The sequence below is a fragment of the Coenobita brevimanus genome, chromosome 92, assembly GCF_032717465.1.
Source record: "Coenobita brevimanus isolate Jiangsu-jjx chromosome 92, ASM3271746v2, whole genome shotgun sequence".
Classification (NCBI taxonomy): Eukaryota; Metazoa; Arthropoda; class Malacostraca; order Decapoda; family Coenobitidae; genus Coenobita; species Coenobita brevimanus.
The window spans coordinates 16,930,138-16,953,951 of record NC_137045.1 but is presented as its reverse complement, the minus strand read 5'-3'; the positions used below and the strand labels follow the sequence as shown (position 1 = coordinate 16,953,951).

The 23,814-nt window shown below is 41.7% G+C and overlaps 1 protein-coding gene across 1 annotated transcript in view; it reads left to right on the top strand.

Annotated features, from left to right (window-relative positions):
• The first annotated feature begins 2,510 nt into the window (after positions 1-2,510).
• The window catches only part of LOC145412134 (uncharacterized), a 32,736-nt gene continuing 11,432 nt past the window's right edge, over positions 2,511-23,814 (top strand). Inside the window, exons 1-3 of the mRNA XM_080282068.1 lie at positions 2,511-2,761; positions 9,349-9,517; positions 19,463-19,617. Of these exons, the coding sequence (XP_080138194.1) occupies positions 19,600-19,617 (18 nt within the window). The 5' untranslated portion in view covers positions 2,511-2,761; positions 9,349-9,517; positions 19,463-19,599. The remainder of the gene's footprint in view (positions 2,762-9,348; positions 9,518-19,462; positions 19,618-23,814) is intronic.

The following is a 23,814-nucleotide window of genomic DNA, read 5'->3' as shown; positions in this document are numbered from 1 at the left end:
GCATTTTTTGCGGATTTTTTGTCTACGGTTTTGCCCTCTCGCGGATTTTCTTAGCATTAATAAGTTCAACAAAAATATCCTTGAATATACAGAAAAAAAACAAAAATGAAATTCCCGCAGCTTCCAATTGTAGCGCGGTAAACTCACGCCACCCTCTGTCCCTTTCCCGTGGCCCCTCTGCCAGTGTTACCATATCTAGCATAATTTTATTCTTTTAGCATAATTTTGATCAAATTTTCGAGTCTGGAATATTTTTTAACATATTAGAAGTTTTAGAATCATTCTAGCATAATTTTGAATGGAATGGAATATTTTTAGAATAATTTTATAAAAGCTACAAATCAGAGAGAGAGAGAGAGAGAGAGGACTAAGGTAAGATGATGTTTGAATAATTGGTTACTTTCAGTTTGGGCTTGGTTGGGTTGGATTAGGTTAGGTTAGGTTAGGTTAGATTAGGTTAGGTTAGGTTTTAGGTTACGTTGGATTAGGTTAGGTTAGGTTTTAGGTTAGGTTCGGTTTGGTTCGGTTAGGTTAGGTTAGGATAAGTTTGAGCTTTGTACTTTACCCATGAAACCTAGGTTTTTCCGATGGATTTTGGTATGATTCATTCGATTTTCAGCTTCATTTCAGTCGGAAATGACCATTTTCTGTGTTTTCCCCCCTCCCTATAACCCCCGATTCCCCAAAGATCCCTCATTATTTCAGGGGGATGGGGGGGGGTCATAACTCAAAATCTCGTTATTTCCGACGGAAACGATGCTCAAAATCGAACGAATCACATCAAAATCCATCAGAAAAACGTAAGTTTCGTGGGAAAAAGCAGTATGGGTAGATACCGATATTTATCCTCTTACTGTATGCAGGTTCATTTTAATATTTTCATAGTAAACAATACATAATTAATATGTTGCACGAATATGTATAGAATTTTATCATTTAGCTTCAAGTTAGCATAATTCATTTTTTACTTGGAACAAATATGCTCAATCTAGCATAATTTTTTCATTGCCCTAGCATAATTTCGTTGTTTGGATATGGCAACACTGCTCTCTGTCCCGCATTCTTCAGTCAACGCCTGACTGCCTTAGGCGGCTGTTGTGGTTGTAACCACACTATGATATGAGCCTCTTGCCTCCCACTTGCTTTCCACATGGCCCCAGGACGTAAGCCAGCCTCACCAAGGGCTAATAATACAATTAGTAAGAACTCCAAAGTGACAAAACGATCAAGTTATGACCTTAGCAGAGAAAATTGTGTTACTGGACAAGCTAAGAAACGACCGTGCGAGTGTTTGCTATCACCAGTTAATGCATCTTTTTATTTTGTACTGTTTTGTTAATAAATGTGTAGATAATTGTGTATTACAGTACGGTGTTTACGTTTTTCCTTCATAATGGAGTATGTGCTTTCAATCTTGTAAGAAGGTATTTCGGGATGAGTATGGAGGTTTCGGGACAATTCGCAGTCACAACAAACACAAAACAATTCGCCTTCATTAATGAAGATAGCTATGGGTGACGCTAGAATATAATTCAAAGGCGACTACAGCGAGGAAGAAACTAGTTAATTATTGACTAAAGGTGCAACTAATAAATAATATCCAGAACTTACGCTACTGAACATAGACTGCTGGATCCCCCTGAAATATAGTTATCAAAGTATTGATTAATTAATAATAAGTATATTGATGAAAGTATTGATTAGTATAGTTATAGAATGGCGGGGAATCGTCCAGGGTGCGAATTGTTCTGAAGGGGAATCGTCCATGTTTTGACGGCGAATTGTCTGACGGCGAATTGTCTCGCAATCAGTATGGACATGGACTGTGTGATGGGCAGCATGGTGGACACAAGTGCAAGTTTTCAATTGTTAATAGAGTATTCGCGGAATTGACTTTTCGCGGGGGTTACAAGAACGTAACTACCGCGAAATATGCGGGATTACTGTACATCCTTGCGCTGAATGATTTAAATACTGTATATAGCTAATGGCACTTTTGAAAATTTATATAGTTACTGTAGCAAGTTTAACCTTTTGAACATCAGAACATCATTGTAATATGTACAGTGCTTGCTATATCCATACCAATGCTGAAGAGAGAGATGCCTTCGTGTGGTGGCACCGATATAACCAGGCAACCCCACCTGTTGGTTATACAAACATTCTTCAGTAACTTCCCTGTCCTCTGAAAGGAGGATTGTGGACTGCAAGAGGAGGGAAACTTCAGCTTGCAATCCACTGGGTCCACATTCAGGTGAGCTTGGGTTTGCAACTTCTGCTTCTGCTATATCCAGACAATTTTATTCATCTTTGGAGAGACTTAGGGTTGCATATAGCCTTTGTTAACCTATTCACTTTGCATGTTCTCCCTAGAGGTGAAATTGTCTGATAGGCTTGTTGTTTTGTTGTTGTTACCCCAGGCTCATTTGGACATGAACCCAGCAGATTGCAGGCTGATGTCCAACTTGTCCTTCTGTAGCCCACCATCCTTCTTTTAGGTGGTAGAGAGGGATACTTGTATAACCACCTGGTTATACAGTATTATTGCCACTGTGTGAAGACATCCCCAGCAAGTTTGACAGAAGAGAGAGTTTATTAAAAGTGATGTACTTGGGCTGAAAGGATTAATTCTTTGTGTTTACATAACCATATTTCTATAGCCGTTGATGAAGATTTACTATTACATGAATATCCTTTTTTCTTTTTGGATTACAGAGTTTTGTATGGGCATCCTGAGAACACAGAGTCTGAACCTTGTAAGGTGAGTATTTGTAACCTCTTGCTTTTGTTGGTGTTGTGATCCCAGGGTCATATGAACATGAGCCCGGTAGCTTGCTGACTGAAATTGCCCTTTCAGAACCCATTGTTTTCTTTTGGGGAAGTTGTTGCCTTTGTAATGGCCCCAGATTCATCTGGACATGAATCTGGTGGACTGGAGGCTGAAAATTGCTCTTATCTTGCAGTTCATCATCCTCTTTGCAGAGGATAGGAAGGCAGGTGAGGGATATTTGCATACCTGGGCAAAGAAACTCCAGTTATATCCGTGCCACCACATGAGGGCATCCACCTCTTGCACTCTAACTTCCTGCAAAAAACAGGTACAGCAAAGTACGGTAGATTCCTCATGTAACTCATTCAGTTGGATGACTTACTTTTGTATTTTATTCTTGCAGTTATGAATCATTTTTATTCAGTTTGGAACAGCTCCCATGAAGTAAAGGAGTTACTGAAGGCCATATCTAACCCCTCCAGTGTGAAAATTTTCTCCCAAGTGAATAAAATTGCCTGAAATTACCAAGGATAAAGTAGAAAAGTTGCACAACTTTACAGTTGGTGAAAAGATTGAATTTTGTCAGGTTCAGTATTAATATTGTACAGTATCATATGATACTGTATATAGGGAAAGATGCCATCATGTGATGGCACTGATACAGTAGAACAGGGCAGCTCTGTTAACTAGTTACGCAAGCATTCCAGCACCTCCCTATCCCCTGAAATGTGGGTGATGTAATGCTGAAAAAAGATATCCAGCCTGCAGCCTACTGAGTTCATATCCAGATGAGCCAGGGGCCATAGCAGAAATGACAACAGCCTCACATTAAGATACTGAGTATATGCTCATGTGCATACAGTACCTGTACAGTATTCATCATTATGATTATGATGATTATTATTATTGTTATTATTATTATTAGTATCTATCTATCTATCTATTGCCAGATGCCTCAATCCCGTTTGGGGTGGCCACAAACAAATTGCCTCCAAGTCGCCCTGTCCCCCGCCATTTCACTGCCCTGCTTCCAACTCACACTCCTCTCTCTCATATACCTCTCCATCCCATCCCTCCATCTCATCCTCAGCCTCCCCCTCCCTCTTCCCCCCTCCACCTCACTCACATACACTCTCTTCGTCGGTCTTTCACCCTCCATCCTTTCCACATGGCCAAACCACCTCAGTGTGTTCCTCATAACGCTTCCTATCACATCCACATCCACACCACAACGCTCCTTTATATCCTCATTCATCAGCCTGTCTCTCCTTGTGACTCCACAGGCTCCTCTTAAATAACTTATTTCCACTGCTCTCACTCTTGACTTGTGTCCTTCCGACAACGTCCAAGCTTCACGTCCATACGTTAGAGTTGGTATCACAATACTGTCATGTAGTAACTTTTTCACTTCCATGCTCACATCCCTGTTTCTTATCACTGCTTTCAAAGAACGAGCAACCTTTCTTCCCTGCTGTAGCTTTTCAAGCACTTCACCCTCCAAACCTCCATCCTTACTCATCACACTACCCAAGTACTGAAACGTACTCACATTTTCCAATTCCTCACCATCCAGGCTTGCTGTACATTCGCTGACTTCACCTCTCTCCAAGACCATCACTTTACTCTTCCCAACATTCACCTTTAGATTCCGTTTCTTACACACTCTCCCAAACTCATCCACCAAGCCTTGCAGCTCCTCTTCGTTTTCACTCAACAACACAGTATCATCTGCAAACAACAGTACAGGGAGTTTGCAAACACTATCCTCTCTAACCAGGGCCACTCCAACATCCATTACCCTACCTTGTACCTCTTTTATTACCCCATCCATGTACAGATTGAACAACCATGGAGACATGACACATCCCTGTTTCAACCCAACTTTCAAAGAGAAAATTTCATTTAGTTCACCATCCACACGCACTGCAGCCTTCGCACCATCGTACATACTCTTCACAGCATTCAACAACTTCCCATCTACTCCATATATTCTTAACACTTTCCACAATTCTTGTCTATCCACCCTGTCATATGCTTTCTCCAGATCCATGAAAGTCACATACAACTTCTTTCCCTTCTCTAGAAACTTTTCCACTAAAGATCTAAGAATGAATATCTGATCTACACAACCTCTTCCCTTCCTAAAGCCTCCCTGTTCTTCTCCAACTAATTTCTCTGTTCTTTCTCTAACTCTGTCAATAAGTATCCTACCATACACTTTTCCTGTTATACTAAGAAGACAAATGCCCCTATGATTACCACACACTTCTTTTTCCCCTTTTCCTTTGTACAAGGGAATAATTATACCTGACTTCCAATCCTCCGGGACTCTACCTTCCTCCCAGGCCAATCTGCACATCTTCCACATCCATTCTACTACTATCTCTCCCCCATGCTTCAGCATTTCACCACACACTCCATCAATTCCTGGGGCTTTCCCCAATTTAACTTTCTTCATTGCTTCCACAACTTCTATCCTACTGATTTCTTCCTGTCTTCTCACCTCCCTCCTTCTCCTAGCCATTCCCCAGCCACTTATACTCGCATTACTTCCATCCTCTATGTTCAACAATTCCTTAAAGTGTTCTCCCCATCTGCTCACTTTTTCTCCCTTCTCCACTAGTAATCTACCATTTTTATCTTTCACTCCCTTGCTAACTTCACTTCCACCCTGTCTTACTCTTTTCACCTCGTTCCAGAACATTTTCTTACAGTCCCTCCACTTTACACTCAAATTCCTTCCAAATTCCTCATCCACTCTCTTCTTACTCTTTCTTACTAATCTTTTCACCTCTCTCTTTCTTTCTACATGTAACTCTCTCTTCCGCCTCTCAACTTCTTCCACACCCCTATTTCTCATCCATTCATTGTATGCTTTCTTCTTTTGTGCCACAGCCTCTCACCTCTTCAGTCCACCACGCCGTTCCTTGCACCCCCGTCTGTCTTCTCTTCCTTCCACACACCACATCACATGCTGCACATATTTCTTCTGTAAATATCCTATACACACCTTCCACGTCTCCCATCTGCTCCAATTCATATTTGCCCAATCGTTCCTCCACCTCTCTCTTATACTCTGCCTTTTTCTCATCCTCTTGTAACCTTTCCACTCTCCTTGCAACTACTCCTTCCTCTCGTCTTTCCCTTCTTCTATTCCTCCGTCTTACTTGAATCCTAATTCTGGCCACCACCAAGTAGTGGTCAGAAAGTCCACTCCCCCAACCTCTATAAGCTCTTGCATCCATTACACATCTTCACATCCTTTCATCCACACACACATAATCAATCATTGCCTTCCTTTCATTCAGTTCACCACCCACCCTTCTCATCACTCGCCATGTATACCTGTGGATCATTTTATGCCTGAAGAGGGTATTATTATTATTATTATTATTATTATTATTATGGAGAGAGTCAGGGGCATCCGCAGGATTTTTTGTAAGGGGGGGAAAATAAAAGAAATTCTACATATATGTGCGGTTATAATATATCAGAATACACACACTCCAAATAGGCATAGGCATATACTTAGCCTAAATGAGTTACATAACTTACACCAAATGCATACAGTGACAGAATGCATGAATCAACTCAAATCACTCACTCAATCATCCTTGAACAAGAACTGAAGCACTTTGAAATTCCAAGGGGGGCAACTGCCTCCCCGTGCCTCCCCCCCCCCCTTCTGGACACCCATGGAGAGAGATGGCATTGGTAATGAGTGGTGATGAATAAAATATTTCAGATTTGTTGTATGCAGATGATGCAGTACTGTACTACTTGTAAATACCAGACGAGAACTTGGTAGACTAATGCAGAGTTTTGCTGATGTCTGTGAGTGTCGTGCGTTGAGAGTAACTGTAGAAAAGAGTAAAAAGTGATGGTTATTGAGAGAGAAGGTGATGCCCAGTGCGATGTTACAGTGAATGGAGAGAGACTGGAATTGATGAGAGAGTTCAAATACCTGAATACAGTGATAGAAAAGAGAAGAAAATGTGCCAAAGACATGGAAAGTAGATTGACACAAGGAAGGAAAGTAGCTGGTGCTATGAAGGCCTTGATTAGAAACAGAGGCTTGAGTATTGCTGCTGCACGAAGCTTACATGAAGGAGTTTTAGCGGTGACAGAATCAGTAGAGAGACGGCCTGCAGTCCTAATGGACCCAGGTTTGGATCCCGGCTGGGTCAGGGAACAGTTTAAGGTTTTGAATTTCATAAAAAACAGACTTTTCTGATCTACCAGATGACCCGCCGACATGTCATAAAAGTACCCCCGCTAATACCAATACACCAGTTCTGTATGGGACAACCCTAGCATGTATTCAATGTGGATGGTGGGTGTTAGCGCCGAAGTGGTGACATGTGGAGATGTAGGAGGACTACTGGGCCCCAAGGAGGACCACTGGGACATGGGAATAGACGCTGAAGCCTTCACCCAAAAGTCGGAAACACACAAAAAAAAAATAAATAAAAAAATAATAATAATAAAATAAAAAATAAATGGATGTGAGACTGATGTGGTATGAAAATGAAAAGTCAAGAGTGAGAGCAGTGGAGATGGGACTGCTGAGGAATGTATGTGGAGTACAGAGAGTGGATAGGATATGAAAGTAATCCCTCCAATATCCGACGTAATAGGGCCTTAGGCAGGTCCGGATATTGGGCCCCAGCTTATGGACTTGTACTTATGGACCCTAACTCAGAGAAACACCTATACAACTCCCTCTGGACATGCATAGCACCTATTTAAGACCCAAACTACACCAATAAGGGACATAAAAGACTGAAATAAATGCAAAAGAACCATAAAATGAGGTTTTAGAGGTGAGTTTATACAATATTAAACATTTGGGGTACTTACAAGTCCTGGCTCCTGGACTGGTTTGAACCGCCAGTTTGCAGTCCACAGTTAATCCTCTGCACTCTAAATTCTAATTTCTTAACATTGCACAACACTGTATATTCCTGTGTGTTCTAGTGGCAAGGTAATGCAGTTTATTCACTGTTTATTCACAAAAAACAAGCACATGTGGCTTGCACTGCTATGAGCATCTGCTCTCGATCGGAGTTAAGCTGTGACTGTTGATGATGGCGGGGTAACAGAATTGCCAGATCGCAATGGCCACATTACCAATCTCCTCAACTTTCATTACCTAATTTAACTTTTCATTACCAAATTCATAAAGCTAGCATTTATTCTTCACTAATTATATATACAAGTGGAAATACATGTAATCACTCTCCTTATAATTAACACCATGTTGATTATTTTCACGCTATGTAGGGTAGCAGATTAATCAGAGAGAGCAAACAATCCACCATCTCCATCCTGTGTATCCTCATACATGTGAAAAATCCATTTGGTAATGCATTATTCTGATTCATTACCAAATGAATTTTTCATTACCAAATTGTCCCACACTTAGTAATGAAAAATACCAAATGGCAACCCTGACAGGGGAGGGGGGAGGAAGGAAGGGGTGAAGGGACCATGGTGTAACAGCTGTTCGGCGCCAGGCGGCAATTTCAAATTACGGGTGGGAAAAAAGTCAGATTTTTTTCGAATTTTTTGCGGTTTTTGGCCCATTTTGGGAATATTGGATCCCAGGATGATTATGTCCGGTTAGTGGGGATGTTCAGATATTGGGCGTTCGGATATTAGAGGGATTACTGTAATGTGATTTGTGAAAAATGCAGAGTGAGGAAGTCTGTGGACACTAGAATCGAAGAGAGTGTATTGAAATGGTATGGTCATTTGGAGAGAATGGAAAACAATAGAGTGGTGAAAAGGTAGATCTGGGTGAATTTGAAGGAGGGAGGAGGCGAATTAGGCCAAGGAGAAAGTGGATGAACATACTGGATGAGTGTATGAGGAAGAGAGGTATGGAAATCGATGAGGCTAGGGGACTGACAAGAGATCGAGCTGGGTGGTTGAATGTTGTGAGAAGAGGTGCATGATAGGGATTTGGCACCTGTTGTTAACATGACAGTGTTGGGATTGACTCTGTTATATTTATGTGAAGGTACAGAATGTGGTGAATGTTTTTAGCGTATCAGATAGAGCCAGGATTCCGGGGGCTTGAATGATGAGTGAATGGAAATGTGGCTCAATGAATTGGGCAAACCTGGGCTGTCTGGACACTGCTACTCCTTACCCAGCCCTAGGGTGGGGTGGGAAAGGAGGTCTGGATGATGATGATGATGACGACGACAGCGACGAGGATGATGATTGTTATTATTATAATTATCATCATCATCATTACCATCATCGTCATCCTATTCCAAATTCCCACTTTCGGTGAAATTAATGAAATTGTTTCCCTGGACATTAGTTGACATTGTTTTCCTGTTGGGTATAAAGTACGTATGTATGGCTGGAGTCAGGATTTTGGAGGTGTGAATGGTGAGTGATGGGGTATGTGACTCATTTCATTGTGTCTTCTGCTATCATGGTTTTGTTTTTCTTGCTTCTGGGCCCTACCTCACCCCATCCTTGCATAGGTAAAATAGGTCTGGATGATTATGATGAAGAAAATTATGGCAGTGATAATAAAGAACTGTACTTCTTCTTGTCAAAAGAAAAGGAAAGTGGCAGAGGATAGTGAGGAGGTGGCACTACACTACTGCTCCCCTTGTGCAACAACTGCTTCATCAAAGAAACGTCTGCGATCCCATGAGGCCAGCTTCAAGCACAAGCAGATCATCAAATCTCACATTGAGTGTCTTTGTAAGGGCATCAGAGTCTTAGGTAGGAGGCTGTGCTGCTGTTGAGCTCTTCCGCATTGTTATATACTCTTTCATTTTTTCTACCTCCAGATACTCTGTTCAGCTCAGGAGAGGCTTCTTGAGCCAGAGAGGTTGGAAATAGTCTTCATTAACCTTTGAGCTTGCAGTTATTTTCTTCATTTTATTCTTGCCATGTCTTGATGATGTTATTTAGCTATAAATGGATTTTTTGAACTGGAGGGTTTATGCCATTTAATCTGTTCCTCAGCATGAAGTTTATTTTGATTAACCCATTCAGGTGTGATATCACTCTTCATATGATTTTATTCTGGTTAATGTTCTACTCTTCATGTGATTTTCTTATGGCTAATGTTCCACTCTTTATATTTTATTCTGGTTAATGTTCCACTCTTTATATGATTTTATTATGGTTGATGTTCCACTCTTTATATGATTTTATTCTGGTTAATGTTCCACTCGTTATATGGTTTTATTCTGTTTAATGTTCGATGATTTTCTTAAGTTGAGGGAATAGTCTATTCCATGAAATGTTAATGTAAGGTATCAGACTTTTTCATTTGTGAAGTTTGCTATACCAGTAGTTGTAGATACTCATATGCCTCCACGGCTTTCATTCAGTTTGTTGTCTGAAAGTATAGTTTGCTTGTTTTCAACAGATGGAACTGTGCCACTCCCACAGCCTGAAGTTGTAGTTGTATGGAATTCAGTGAGCTTTAATTACTATGCTGGGTGGAAACCATATAACCAAATTATGGCGCCTGGTGGTTTAGTGGGTAATTAAGGTGCTCCAGTTGGAGTGAGCCAGCACAGGTTTATATCCAAGGGGTGGTTGGGGTTTATTACTCATGTAATGCCATTCAGGGATGAATGAGGCTGGTCACTTTCATCTTAACCCCTAGGGTATGCAATTCACCAGCCTTAACTACCCCCCAGGACACAAAAACAGGCCTATTTTTCGACTTTCTCAAAGGTTAATAGTTTTATGCCTGATTTATACTGTAGAGCTTGAATTTACACACTTGAAAACGCAAACCCCACCCTCCTTGACCCAGTAATTACCGAGCTATGGCCCGTCAAAGTTGATAATAGTTTTCTGTCACGGCCCCAGCAAGAAAATACGCCTCCTGCACCTGTTTTCTTCACAAAAATATGTGCAAAAATCACCAAAATCATTTTTTTTTTTGGTGTATATAGATGTTATAAACCATTGTAATGTGCTTAGAAAAAAATAAAATGGTGACAAACCCCCACAATAAATATGATAAATAGTAAAAATTATCCTCCCCTTCTCTCCTCTCCCCATACCTCCAATCCCCTCCCTCCCCTTCCCTTCCCTTCCCTCCTCTCCTCTCCTCTCCCCTCCCCTCCCCTCCCCTCCTCTCATAAAATAATTGTGGTGTGCATATCTGTATGCAAAGACACGAATAAAATACAGGTATTGATTCAAAAATGCGCCATAAAGCGTAAAAAATACACAAAATATTCGAGGCTGGGGAGGTAAAGGTAATGCATGCTAGGGGGTGGGAGTGAGGGTGGGGGTGGGGGGTGGGGGAGGTGGTTGGAAGTGGTAAGGCCAGGAGGGGGTGTATGGGGATGTAGGGATGGGAGGAGACCACCACCAGACACAAAGGAAGGGCTGCAGTGAAGTACAGGAACATGGAGGGAGGGTAGGGGGGAATACCCTCTCCCCAGATGACTGAGAGGGGGGACATTGGGAGGATCAACATGGGAGAGGAGGGACGCATGAAGAGGGTATGGGAGGGGTGGTGGTGGTGGTGGTAAGAATGGTGGGAGGTAGGGTAGTAACAAGGTAGTGAGGTAGAAGGATATGGCAAGAGGGAGGTGGGGGTACACCCCCCATTGCCTGGGTAGGGGCCTGGGTCTCCCCTCCAGTGTGTCCAACACTTAGTTCTAATTGGTTAGAAGCCAACTACGTCACAGCCGAGGTGGAGCCAGTTGCCGTCAGTTTTTTGTGGATGTAGCACGATCGGTGTTGCTCGTCCTTTTAAAAAATTGCACAAAAAGCTCGATTGACGAGCCCTTTTTTTTTTTTTCTTTTTTTTTTTTTTTTACGGCAGAGGAAGGAAAAACAAATGAATAAAAAAGAATAATCCATACACCAGCTGACTGGTGTCCTCTGTTCATAAAATATCTATAACAGTTAGACTTGAACAGCTGTAGGTTGAAGTTTGGAGGGAAACAACTCTGGGGAAGCGAGTTCCAGAGAGGTGCAGTTTGGGGAATGAAAGAATTCTGATAGGCAGAAGTTCTTCGATATGGCTGAGTGCAGAGCTGGGAATAGCGCCGCTACTATTTTAATAGCAATGGTGGTAACGCCATTACTTTTTTTTAGCCAGTAGCTGAACTGAGAGCGCCGCTACTTTTTGGCCATACTCACGCGTTACCACGCTTCTCGCTACTCATGCGACAAATACAGGTCCGGAGTCGGTGAGTACGTACAGATATGCCGATGGTTTGGTTGCATTTATTAATGACGAAAAATAATACTTTTGTCAATTCTGTCAATTAAGGATATCAGCTAGATGTAGGCAGTGCTAACACACACACACACACACACACACACACACCTCTAACTATCCCCATTTCTAACTCCTGCTCTCTCCCTCACTCTCTCTTTCAGACTAATTCTTACTACGTTATTATTTCGTAACAATATGTTTCTTTCAGTTTAAGGTAATGGAAAAAACATTGATATTGTATAGCCTTTAAAAGAAAGCCCCTGTTCATTTTTACATTTGTTTATGTACGTATCTTAAATAGGTATCATTGAAAATATCTATCTATCTATCTATAGCCCGACGCCCTAATCCCGCAAAGGGTGGCCGCAGACAAAACACCTCCAAGTCGCTCTGTCACCCACCATTTGACTACCCTCCCCCCAACTCACCCCCTCCTCCCTCATATACCTCTCAACTCCATCCCTCCACCTCATCCTCAGTCTACCCCTCCCTCTCCCTCCCTCCACCTCACCTACATACACCCTCTTAGTCAGTCTTTCATTCTCCATTCTCTTCACGTGTCCAAACCACCTCAGTGTATTTCTCCTAATCTTCTCAACCACATCCACATCCACCCCACAGCGTTCCTTCACTTCTTCATTCGTCAACCTGTCCCTCCACGTCACTCCACATGCTCCTCTCAAGTAACTCATTTCCACTGCTCTCACTCTTGACTTGTTCCCCTCTTGCAAGGTCCATGCCTCGCTTCCATACGTCAGGGTAGGGATCACAATACTATCATGCAGTGACTTCTTAACTTCCATACTCACCTCCCTATTTCTCATCACTGCTTTCAGTGTACCAGCAACCTTCCTTCCCTGCTGTACCCTTTCACGCACTTCATCCCCCAAGTTCCATCCTTACTCATCACACCACCCAAGTACTTGAATGCACTCACATTCTCCATATCCTCACCATCCAACCTCACTGCACACTCTGTGACTTCATTCCTCTCAGACACCATAACTTTACTTTTGTTTACATTAACTTTCAGCTTCCTCCTCCTACACACTGTCCCAGATTCATTCACCAAACCTTGCAACTCCCATTCATCTTCACTCAACAGTACTGTATCATCAGCAAACAGCAACACCGGAAGCTTCCAAATCTCACCCTCATTTATTAGAGCCACCTCCACATCCACTGCCCTACCCTGCACCTCCTTTACAACCCCATCCATGTATATATTAAACAGCCATGGAGACATCACACAACCCTGTTTCAGTCCCACATTGAGATCAAAGAACTTACTCAGCTCACCATCCACTCGCACCGTAACTCTAGCTCCCTCGTACATACTCTTCACAGCACTCAACAATTTCCCCTGTACTCCATATATTCTTAATACCTTCCACATACCTTGCCTATCTATTCTGTCATAAGCTTTCTCCAAGTCCATGAAGGCAGCATACACTTTCCTTCCCTTCTCTAGATACTTCTCCACTAAACATCTTAGAACAAATATCTGATCTACACACCCTTTTCCTTCCCTAAATCCCCCTTGTTCTTCTCCAACTAGCTCCTCTGTCATGTGCCTAACCCTATCAATGAGTATTCTACCATATATTTTACCAGTCACACTAAGTAGGCAAATACCCCTATGGTTACCACATACTTCTCTCTCTCCTTTTCCTTTGTATAAAGGAACATTTATACCTGATTTCCAGTCCTCTGGAACCCTTCCCTCATCCCAAGCCAATCTACACAACTTCCATATCCACTCCACAACAATCTCACCCCCATACCTAAGCATTTCACCACACACTCCATCAATTCCTGGGGCCTTTCCCAACTTAATATTCTTCATCGCTTCCACTACTTCCGCCCTACTGATCTCTTCCTCCCTCCTCTCATCTCTTCTTCTCCCAGCCATTCCCCAGCCACTTATACTCGCACTGCTCTCACTCTGTACATTCAACAAATCCTCAAAGTGCTCCTTCCATCTCCTCAGTTTCACTCTCTTCTCCACCAACAGTCTATTACTCCTATCTTTCACTCCCCTACTATTTCCCCTTTCACACTGCCTAACTTTCTTTACCCCCTTCCAAAACAATTTCTTACTCTCCCTCCATTTCACACTCAGATTCCTCCCAAACTCCTCATCCACTTTCTTTTTACTCTCCTTCACCAGTCTCTTAACCTCCCTTCTCCTGCTCACATATACCTCTCTCTTCTCTCTCTCATCTTCTCCCCTACCTCTACTCGCTAATCATTCACTATATGCCTTCTTCTTTTGTTCCACAGCTCGTTTCACCTCATCATTCCACCATGCTGTCCCTTGCACACCTTTGCATCTCCTCCTCACTCCACAAACCACCTCACACGCTGCGCCTATCTCTTCCGTGAATATCTTACATACGTCTTCCACCCATTCCATCTGCTCTAGCTCATACCTTCCCAGTCTTTCTTCCACTGTGCTCTTATACTCTGTCATTTTCTCACTAACTTGCAATTTCTCCACTCTTCTCACAGGAGTTGCTTCCTCCTCTCTTCCCCTTCGTCTCCTCAGCCACTTTCTCTGCAGCTCTACCTTGGCCATCACTAAGTGATGGTCCGAGACTCCATTCCCCCACCCTCTCCACACTCTTGCATCCAACACTTGTCTTCTCATTCGCTCATCCACACACACGTAGTCTGTATAATATGTATCAATGGTAGGGCACCTTTTTTGGCCTTTTATTTACGTATGTTACTTTCAGAAGGTATACTAGGTAGCAATGTAAAAGAACATTTGTTACATCATATAGTAAATAGCTTTTCCCTGTACCTTCGGCTCTAAGCTTCATTAAAGTGACACTGACATGTATATATATATATATATATATATATATATATATATATATATACAGTAGAACCTCTTTAGTCCGGACCCCTTTAATCCAGATTTCTGTTAATCCGGACAAAATTTAAAAATAATAAGCTCCAAAAATATGTTGAAAGTAATTCTAAAGTCATTTTCAGTATCGGCGCGGAAAGCGATCGTCATTCGTTTAGTCTCAGATCACGCTAGGTCGCAACATGGGCGCCTGTTTAAACACACACTAGCATTCGTTCCATCAACTAGTTCACCATCCATTTTTATTTTTACACTGTATTTCAAAAGTTAATCTTCCTTACCATGCCCCTTAATGCAAGTGTAGCTTCTGTAATGAATAAAGGTGTTAAAAGGAGGAGTTTGCTTACAAAAAAAGGGTCAGAATATTCTGCAGTGTTTAGTGATTACTGTAGGTTATTTTTTGTACTTAAATGTGCTTTACTTGTACATCAAACATTAGCTTCTTGCCCATATGGGTGTTATCAATATGCCAAAGATGACAATGTATTTTTTGCCTACATAAGTTTTATTTTTATTCCAAATATTACGGTTAATTAATTACTTTATTTTTTTGCCTACACGGGCCTTAGTCACTTACTACAATTTAAAATGTAAGCTAGTTTCTTGTCATGGCCTTACCTGTAAATTATGCAATACAAAACTATCGTACATGATTAGTTTTGTTATTTTAGTACCGGTATCCTTTCATCTTTTGCAGTTACGTAGGGTTGACATATGCCACATATGTTAATAATTAACAAACATACCATATGTAGACAGAGTTTGGTATGAACTGGAGATTACCCTGATGGTCCGGACAATCTGCTAATTCGGACAACCCTTCCCCCCATATAGTCCGAATGAGAGAGGTTCTACTGTATATATATATATATATTTTTTTTTAAATTTTCAGTATAAGTATATACTGATATTACAGATACACAACATAATCACTCAGACTGACAAATATTATCAAAACAGTATATAGTGTATTGCTATACAGTAAAAGTCCAATTCTTCGGCATCCAATTCCCCGGCATATCTGACATTTCGGCAGTTTTGAGAAATAGTCCCATTTACGAAAATCTCTGATCGTTCAGCAGATTTTCCGATTTTTTTCGTCAGTCTTGAAATTCTCCATGAGGACCCTCTACTGCTGGGGACTTCTTCCAGCAGTAGCAGAGTCCAATCAACCCCTTCTATTGTACATATGTAATTAAGGAACCTACTATAAGTTTAGGTAAGTGCATGTGAACTTGTAGGCCTACTGTACCATTACATTTATATACAGTATGTTCACTAATTTCTTTATTTTTCATATTCATGTATAGTACTGTATTCATTACAGTATTGTACAGTATCAAACAGTAAACAGTACTCTCTCCAAGCACATTTGTAATGATATGAGTAGTGATGATAGTGTTCACCGAAACATATAAGGTATTGAGTGGGTAGGGTTTTTGATAATTCGGCAATTTTGATATTTCGGCACTAGCCTGGTCCCATAGATGCTGAAAAATAGGACTTCTACTGTATCACAGATTTTTGTTAACCTTTCCTTCATGTACCTTTTTCTTATCCAAAGTAGCGGGAGTGGTAGTGCCACTACATTTCCTATCAAGTAGCGAAACCGTAACGCCACTACTTTTTCGAGCTAGTAACGGGAATAGGAGTGCCGCTAATTTTTATTAGTAGTGTTCCCAGCACTGGCTGAGTGACATTCCAGTCATGAGCGCTGCCAGATGCCTGTGTAGCACAAGGGAAGGCATGGAGATGTGGCACCATGGACGCAACTTTGTCTGAGCATTTGCCATAAAAGTACAGTATCTGTAAAATAATGCAAGAGAGGCAACATTCCTTCATACTTGTAGGGGAGGTAGTTTATTTGTAATGGCAGGGTTGTTAATATTCTAACAGCTTTGTTCAGAATTTTGTCTAGTTGTTTTAATGCAACCTATCCACATGCATTCCACAAGGGTGAGCAATATTCAAACTGAGAGCTCACATGACTCTTATAAATTATAGGTAACAGCTTGTCAGCGAAGAAGTTATGGACTCTGTACAATAATCCAAGTTTCATTGAGGCGGTTTTAGCAAGTGATCTAATATGAGATGTCCAGCTGAGGGCACTGTTAAGTGAGACACCAAGAATTTCAGTACTTTTGGAGATGGGAATATAAGTAGCATTGAAGGTAATATACGAGTCTGACAATATTTGTCCGTTAGTAAATTGTATATACAGTAATACTATACTGTACACTGATAAATGTCTTTTATTTACCTTATTGTGATGAACACAACTGAAGTGGTCAGGCAGCCAGGATTGTTCCTGGCTTTATCAGACTTTTTCTGATATATAGGAAATTAGTCCGGTAGCTCCTCGAGTCCGATAAAAGCAAATTCCGGTCTATTGAAGTCTGTTATATCTAGGTTGTACTATAATTACATAATTTACCTCAATTTGCCTGACCACGAGGAAAAAAAAAATCAAGATACTCGTAAAACTTTACATGGACGTGTTTTGATTAGTCCTGAGAATTCAAAATTTCAAGCATGTCCAGACCATGTGATAAGCTTTGTAAGGCCCAATTTTTAAAGAAATTTATACAAATAACTAGGTATGCTATTTTATTTGGACAATCTTATCGTCAGACGGTTATTGTAACGGTATGAATAAATCATCATCATCGTCATCATCATCATCATCATCATCATCATCCAGACCTCCTTTCCCACCCTAGGCAGGGTGAGGAGTAGCATCGTTAATAATGAATGCACTTGGACAACCAGTCAACTGCCAGCTTTCAGAAGCTTAAGGCTTGTCTTCTCAGGGTAGATTGGATATGCTATAGCTAGTCGTTAGTAGGTTTGTTGCTGCGATGAGTTCTTAGAGGAGCTAAATATGATTTTTTATTTTTTTTTTCTGTACATCTATAACCAGACTCTATAATCCCATAAGGGGTGGTCATTTGTTTTTGAGTTAGTTGTTTTACGGGGAGGGACTTTACCCCTCTGCCACCTGCTTGCTGACGCATAGGGAACATGTATGGCTTGGTTATGAGGTTACCACCCAGCATATTAAATGATTTCCTGGCCTACAGGAAATCATTTGGCTTTTCACTCAATTTAAAGCCACCAGAAACGGAAGAAGAGTAATAAAAAGTGACCAGAAAGATGGGAGAAATTGCAAAAGAGATGGCACACACAGAAAAAGAGCGATAAAGGCAAAGGAAGAAGTAGTTAGCACTACATCGGGTGAGTGGTTGATGTTCACCACCATCTAACACCTTTCTGTGGATAAAGTATTTCATTAGAGTGTAAGGTACGAATAATTAAACTGTTAACATAACTGCTTTTGTCCAGTGTGAATCCACCTTGAACGTAATACAGGATGTCCCGCAAGATTCAAGATAAATTCCTAGTCTCATCATCCATTCACTCGATGTAGTGCTGCTCTCGGATGACTGCCCTTTCCTCTCCTTCCTTCCTTCCTCTTCTGTCTTTATTACCTTCATTCTTTCCTCTTCCTTCTGTCTATGGGTGACTTTGCACTTCTTCTGTCTTTCTTTCCTTCATTCTTTCCTCTTTCTTCGGCTTATGGATGACTCTACACTGAGCGGCAAGCCAAATGGTTTCCTGTACACCAGGAAACCATTTACTATGCTTGGTGGTAACCATATAACCAAATTATGGCACCTGATGGTTTAGTGGGTAATTAAGGCACTCTAATTGGATTGAGCCTGTGCAGCTTTATATCCAAGGGGTGGTTGGGATTTATTGTTCATGTAATTCCACTCAGGGATGAGTGAGGCTGGTCTCTCTCATCTTAAATGTCAGGACCAACTTGCCTAGCCCCGGGCTTCTACATTCCTCATGGGGTAACGTAGGATTGGATGATGGATGGATAGATGGATTTTCTAGAGCAAAGTTTGAGTGCATAATGCTCTATCAAGGTGGGTCCAAGTTTCAGCCATTACGAAGCTGTAATTACCAATGACCTTATGAATGAAAAGGGTCTCCCTTATAATTTACCCTTGTCATCAGTAATTATAACCCTGTAACAGTGGAGAATGAGACCCCTGTTGATACAGCATTTTCTGCTTAAACTTAGCCCTTGAATAACCATGTGAAGAGTCTAAAAAATCTTTGCAGGAAAGGGTCTCCCTTATAATTTACCCTTGTCATCAGTAATTATAACCCTGTAACAGTGGAGAATGGGACCCCTGTTGATACAGCATTTTCTGCTTAAACTTAGCCCTTGAATAACCATGTGAAGAGTCTAAAAAATCTTTGCAGGACACTTTGTCAAATCATATAAAGATAGGAAAAATATAATAAAGATTACTTGCACAAGCTGAAGTTAAACAATTTATGTATTTATCTAATCACCTACAGCCAGATGCCTAAATCCTTGAGGAGGTAACCACAAACAAGTCTCTTCTATGTCACTCTGTCCTCCAATGTCAGGCTGCCCTTTCCCTAGTTCACACCACCCTCATTTATATACCTCCACCTCATCCTCAGTCTCATTTTTCACTTTATCTTTCTATCACGGTACTGAACACTTTTGAGATGTAATTGACTTTAGTTAATCCATCTCTGCAATTACTAGGTTATTCACTAAAGAAGGATGATGAGAGTGGCTACTGCTTGACCGTGGTGGAAGTTTTGGAGGAGGAAGTGGTAGGTGGAGATGATGATAATGGTGAAAGAACAACTAGAAAGACCTACATATACCAGCCTAAATTGATGGTGAAGATGAATGAGGTGAGTATATACTTCATGTTGTTAGTCGTGGTTCTAGGGATAGATGTCTTCACATGGTGGTACTGATATAACTGGACAGATCCACTTTCCAGTTATATGAATGTCCATCAGCTCCCTCCCTGTCCCACAAAAAAGAGAGGACGGTGGACTGTGGGAAGAGAGTGACATAAATCTTCAGTTCACTGAGTTTACATTCAGTTTAGCCTGGGGCCAAAACAGCAACAACATCAACATTATGCTATCATTTATCATGGAGGGTTGTGTTCCAAGTGGCTTTGGAGATTTCATAACACCTCATCTTTAGTGATGTAGGGCCATTTTCACAGTTGTCCTGAACACTACACGTCTCTGAACACACGTTTTGGTTTTCATAGTCGCCCCCCACCAACCCTGGGAGACCTTTATGTAGAGGATGTGTTTTGGCTGTCCCAAACAAATATTGGAACAGTCTTGGGGGAGGGTTGGGGCTTCCCAACAGATGGACCTGTTTTCATTTTCATAGGCTCCAGCGTGCTTGCATGTGTTGGCCTTGGTCACCTAATTGCGGCTGTCCATGCTGCTCAATCTATGGCAGCCTCCACTGTTCAATCCCTTAACCCTGAGGTCACACTTGATAACCATGTCCCAGGCCTTCTTCAGTCTACCCCTTGCAACCCCACCCCCCAATATTAACACTTCTCAATTTCTGCACCCAGTTATCATCCCCCATCCTCTCCACATGCCCAGACCACCTCAGTCTACCTCTCCTCATCACAGCACCAGTACACTCCAGTCCCATCCTACCTCTCAACCAATCCATCATAAACCTAGCCCCCCCCAGGCCTTGCATTCAGGGACGCACTGCACATCCACCTAATCATTGTCATTTCTGTACATTTGAGCCTGCGAATATCCTCCTTCTTTACAGCCCAGGTCTCGCTACCATACAGCATTACACTCCTAACACATGCTGCCTACAGAGATCCATTAGCATGTAGGGAGAGGCAACAGATCCCTAAACTTTTTCCAACCACTTCTCACCCTAGCCACAGAGCTACCTTTAGCCCCACCTCCAGCACAGAACATGTCTCCCAAATAATATAACTCTTCCACACACTCAAGAGACTCACCAGCAAGTTCAGTCCTTTAACCTGCCCCATCCCGACGTTTTCTGGGCAGTGTGTCACGGGGTTTTTAAAATATCACGGTAATTTTGCTATAAATGCTTAAATATTATTTAAATTGATAATAATATTCAATAATATTGAAGAGCAGAGACAATGATTGTCTTGCTACATCAAGCAACGATTACTTTACGCTGGCTTAGCACGATTCTCTGAGAACGAGAATTTATAAACTTTCTCAACAGTACACAGCAGAGACTAATTACTCACAATTGCTGAATTACTGTACTGTTAGCCTCTGGAGAAAGTTACATCACCCCTGACAATAAATAACTAATACTAATAATAATAACATCAGGTTCTTGCTGATGCATTAACTCCCAGACAACGGATTTTAAGTTAATACAACAAGACTGGTCTAAGTACCAGTTATGAATAGTAAATGTTTATGCAAGCTAGGAGCTATATGGAAAATAAGCTTAATTTGGATTAAATGAAACAAGAGTTTACTTACATTAAGCTCAAGAAAGGAACTGTTAAATTTATTAATCACAAAAAATAAATTTAACAATTCAAATCAATTAAATGAGACGCACTCGCTCACTCACACAAAAGCTAAATACTTACGCCTAGGGAAAAACACCTTAACTAAGCTTTTAAAACTACAAAATACACAAAAGAAATACCAGTCGATGAATGCTATGTATCACCACTAACGTGGGAGGACTGGATTAACTGTCTCAGTGGAGCTTGGGTGCTAGCGACCTCTCACACTTCTTGGAGCACAGGACCTTCCTCCGTCACAGCAAACACAAGACTGAATTCAAATAATGTATGGGCAGGAAGCACGAGCCACCGGAAGAAGGCGTGGCTAACGGTTTATGCAAGCAGAGGCGAACGATAAAGAAACAATTGTATCACTCAGTAGCGCACTTAGTGACGTGCATTAAATCGGTCACTTTTGAAAGTGACGAATGATTTGAAAAGTATACCCCGAAATGGAGAGAGAAACGGTTAACTGAGCGATACACAGTGAGTTTTCCACTAATAGTTCGTGGCTTCTCACAAAAGGAAATGTCGCGAATTGATTCGTGACATTACGCCCCATGAAAATTAAATCTTTCTTCCTTCAGAAGAAAGATTTCAATATACATACATATAAATCCTAACTCAGTCACACAAGATTCACACTGTGGTGTGTGTGCTATCCTGCTACAGGAGAAAGTCGCAGTCGTCAGTGAGCGAAAAAACCTCGTATTTACGTTAATAGAAGCAAGCTTGAGGGAAAAACTCCGTGACGACGGTGAAAATCCTGTACTCAGGTCAAACTGAGCGAAAATTCGCTACATTTACACTGACAACTAATTGTTGTGTAGCGTGGTGTATGTAATACACGGTGTAGGTGTGACAGTTGTAGTGTAACTGTACCTACGTGTAAAATGACACAGTAAATAATATGGCGACGACGAAGGCAGAGGAGAAGAAGCAGCAGCGTGCGGCAGATGATCAGCTGGTCCGCACAGCAAAACTGCTACACCCATTGCTGAACCTGCAAAACCAATTAAGGTGGAGCATCAAAAGTGTTAATGAGACAAAATTTTATTAAGTTAATTACTCTCTCTGCCTAGCAATCAGTACATGCTACGAAAAGTACGCTCTGGCTGAAAAATACGAGTGACAGCCAAGCTTCGTACATTCGAGGTCGCCATTAATTATAGCACACGATTATGGTCGGCAAGTTGAGAATCCCTGTACAAACTTGGGTCTTCCATAGCCTCAAACTGCACACGGGTCCTCAACCTGTGCCTTAACCTACAGTACTTATATTAATATCGGAGAGCTGAGAAACCTTGAGCAAACTTGGGTCTTCCATAGCCTCAAGTCGCCTCTGCAGAGTTCTCACTTCCCCCTTAACCTACAGTACTTATATTAGTATCGGGGAGCTGAGAATCAAAAGTGTTAATGAGACAAAATTTTATTAAGTTAATTACTCTCTCTGCCTAGCAATCAGTACATGCTACGAAAAGTACGCTCCGGCTGAAAAATACGAGTGACAGCCAAGCTTCGTACATTCGAGGTCGCCATTAATTATAGCACACGATTATGGTCGGCAAGTTGAGAATCCCTGTACAAACTTGGGTCTTCCATAGCCTCAAACTGCACACGGGTCCTCAACCTGTGCCTTAACCTACAGTACTTATATTAATATCGGAGAGCTGAGAAACCTTGAGCAAACTTGGGTCTTCCATAGCCTCAAGTCGCCTCTGCAGAGTTCTCACTTCCCCCTTAACCTACAGTACTTATATTAGTATCGGGGAGCTGAGAATCCTTGTGCAAACTTGGGTCTTCCATAGCCTCAAGTCGCCTCTGCGGAGTTCTCTCTCGAACTTCCCCCTTAACCTACAATACAATACTTATTAGTACCGGGAAGCTGAGAATCCTTGTGCAAACTTGGGTCTTCCATAGCCTCAAGTCGCCTCTGCGGAGTTCTCTCTCGAACTTCCCCCTTAACCTACAGTACTTATATTAGTATCGGGAAGCTGAGAATCCTTGTGCAAACTTGGGTCTTCCATAGCCTCAAGTCGCCTCTGCGGAGTTCTCTCTCGAACTTCCCCCTTAACCTACAGTACTTATATTAGTATCGGGGAGCTGAGAATCCTTGTGCAAACTTGGGTCTTCCATAGCCTCAAGTCGCCTCTGCGGAGTTCTCTCTCGAACTTCCCCCTTAACCTACAGTACAATACTTATAATAGTATTGGGAAGCTGAGAATCCTTGTGCAAACTTGGGTCTTCCATAGCCTCAAGTCGCCTCTGCAGAATTCTCACTTCCCCCTTAACCTACAGTACTTTACTTATATTAGTACCGGGAAGCTGAGAATCCTTATGCAAACTTGGGTCTTCCATAGCCTCAAGTTGCCTCTCAACTTCCCCCATAACTTACGGTACATAATATGTATGTACAGGCCCTGGACATAATGTGTCCTGTGGGGCCAAGGGGCGAGACGTCAGGTCTGCACCCACTTCACCACTACCCTGTCTCTCAATTGACTCAGAGATTACAGGTGTAGTTACAAATGGCACAGGAAGGGCATGT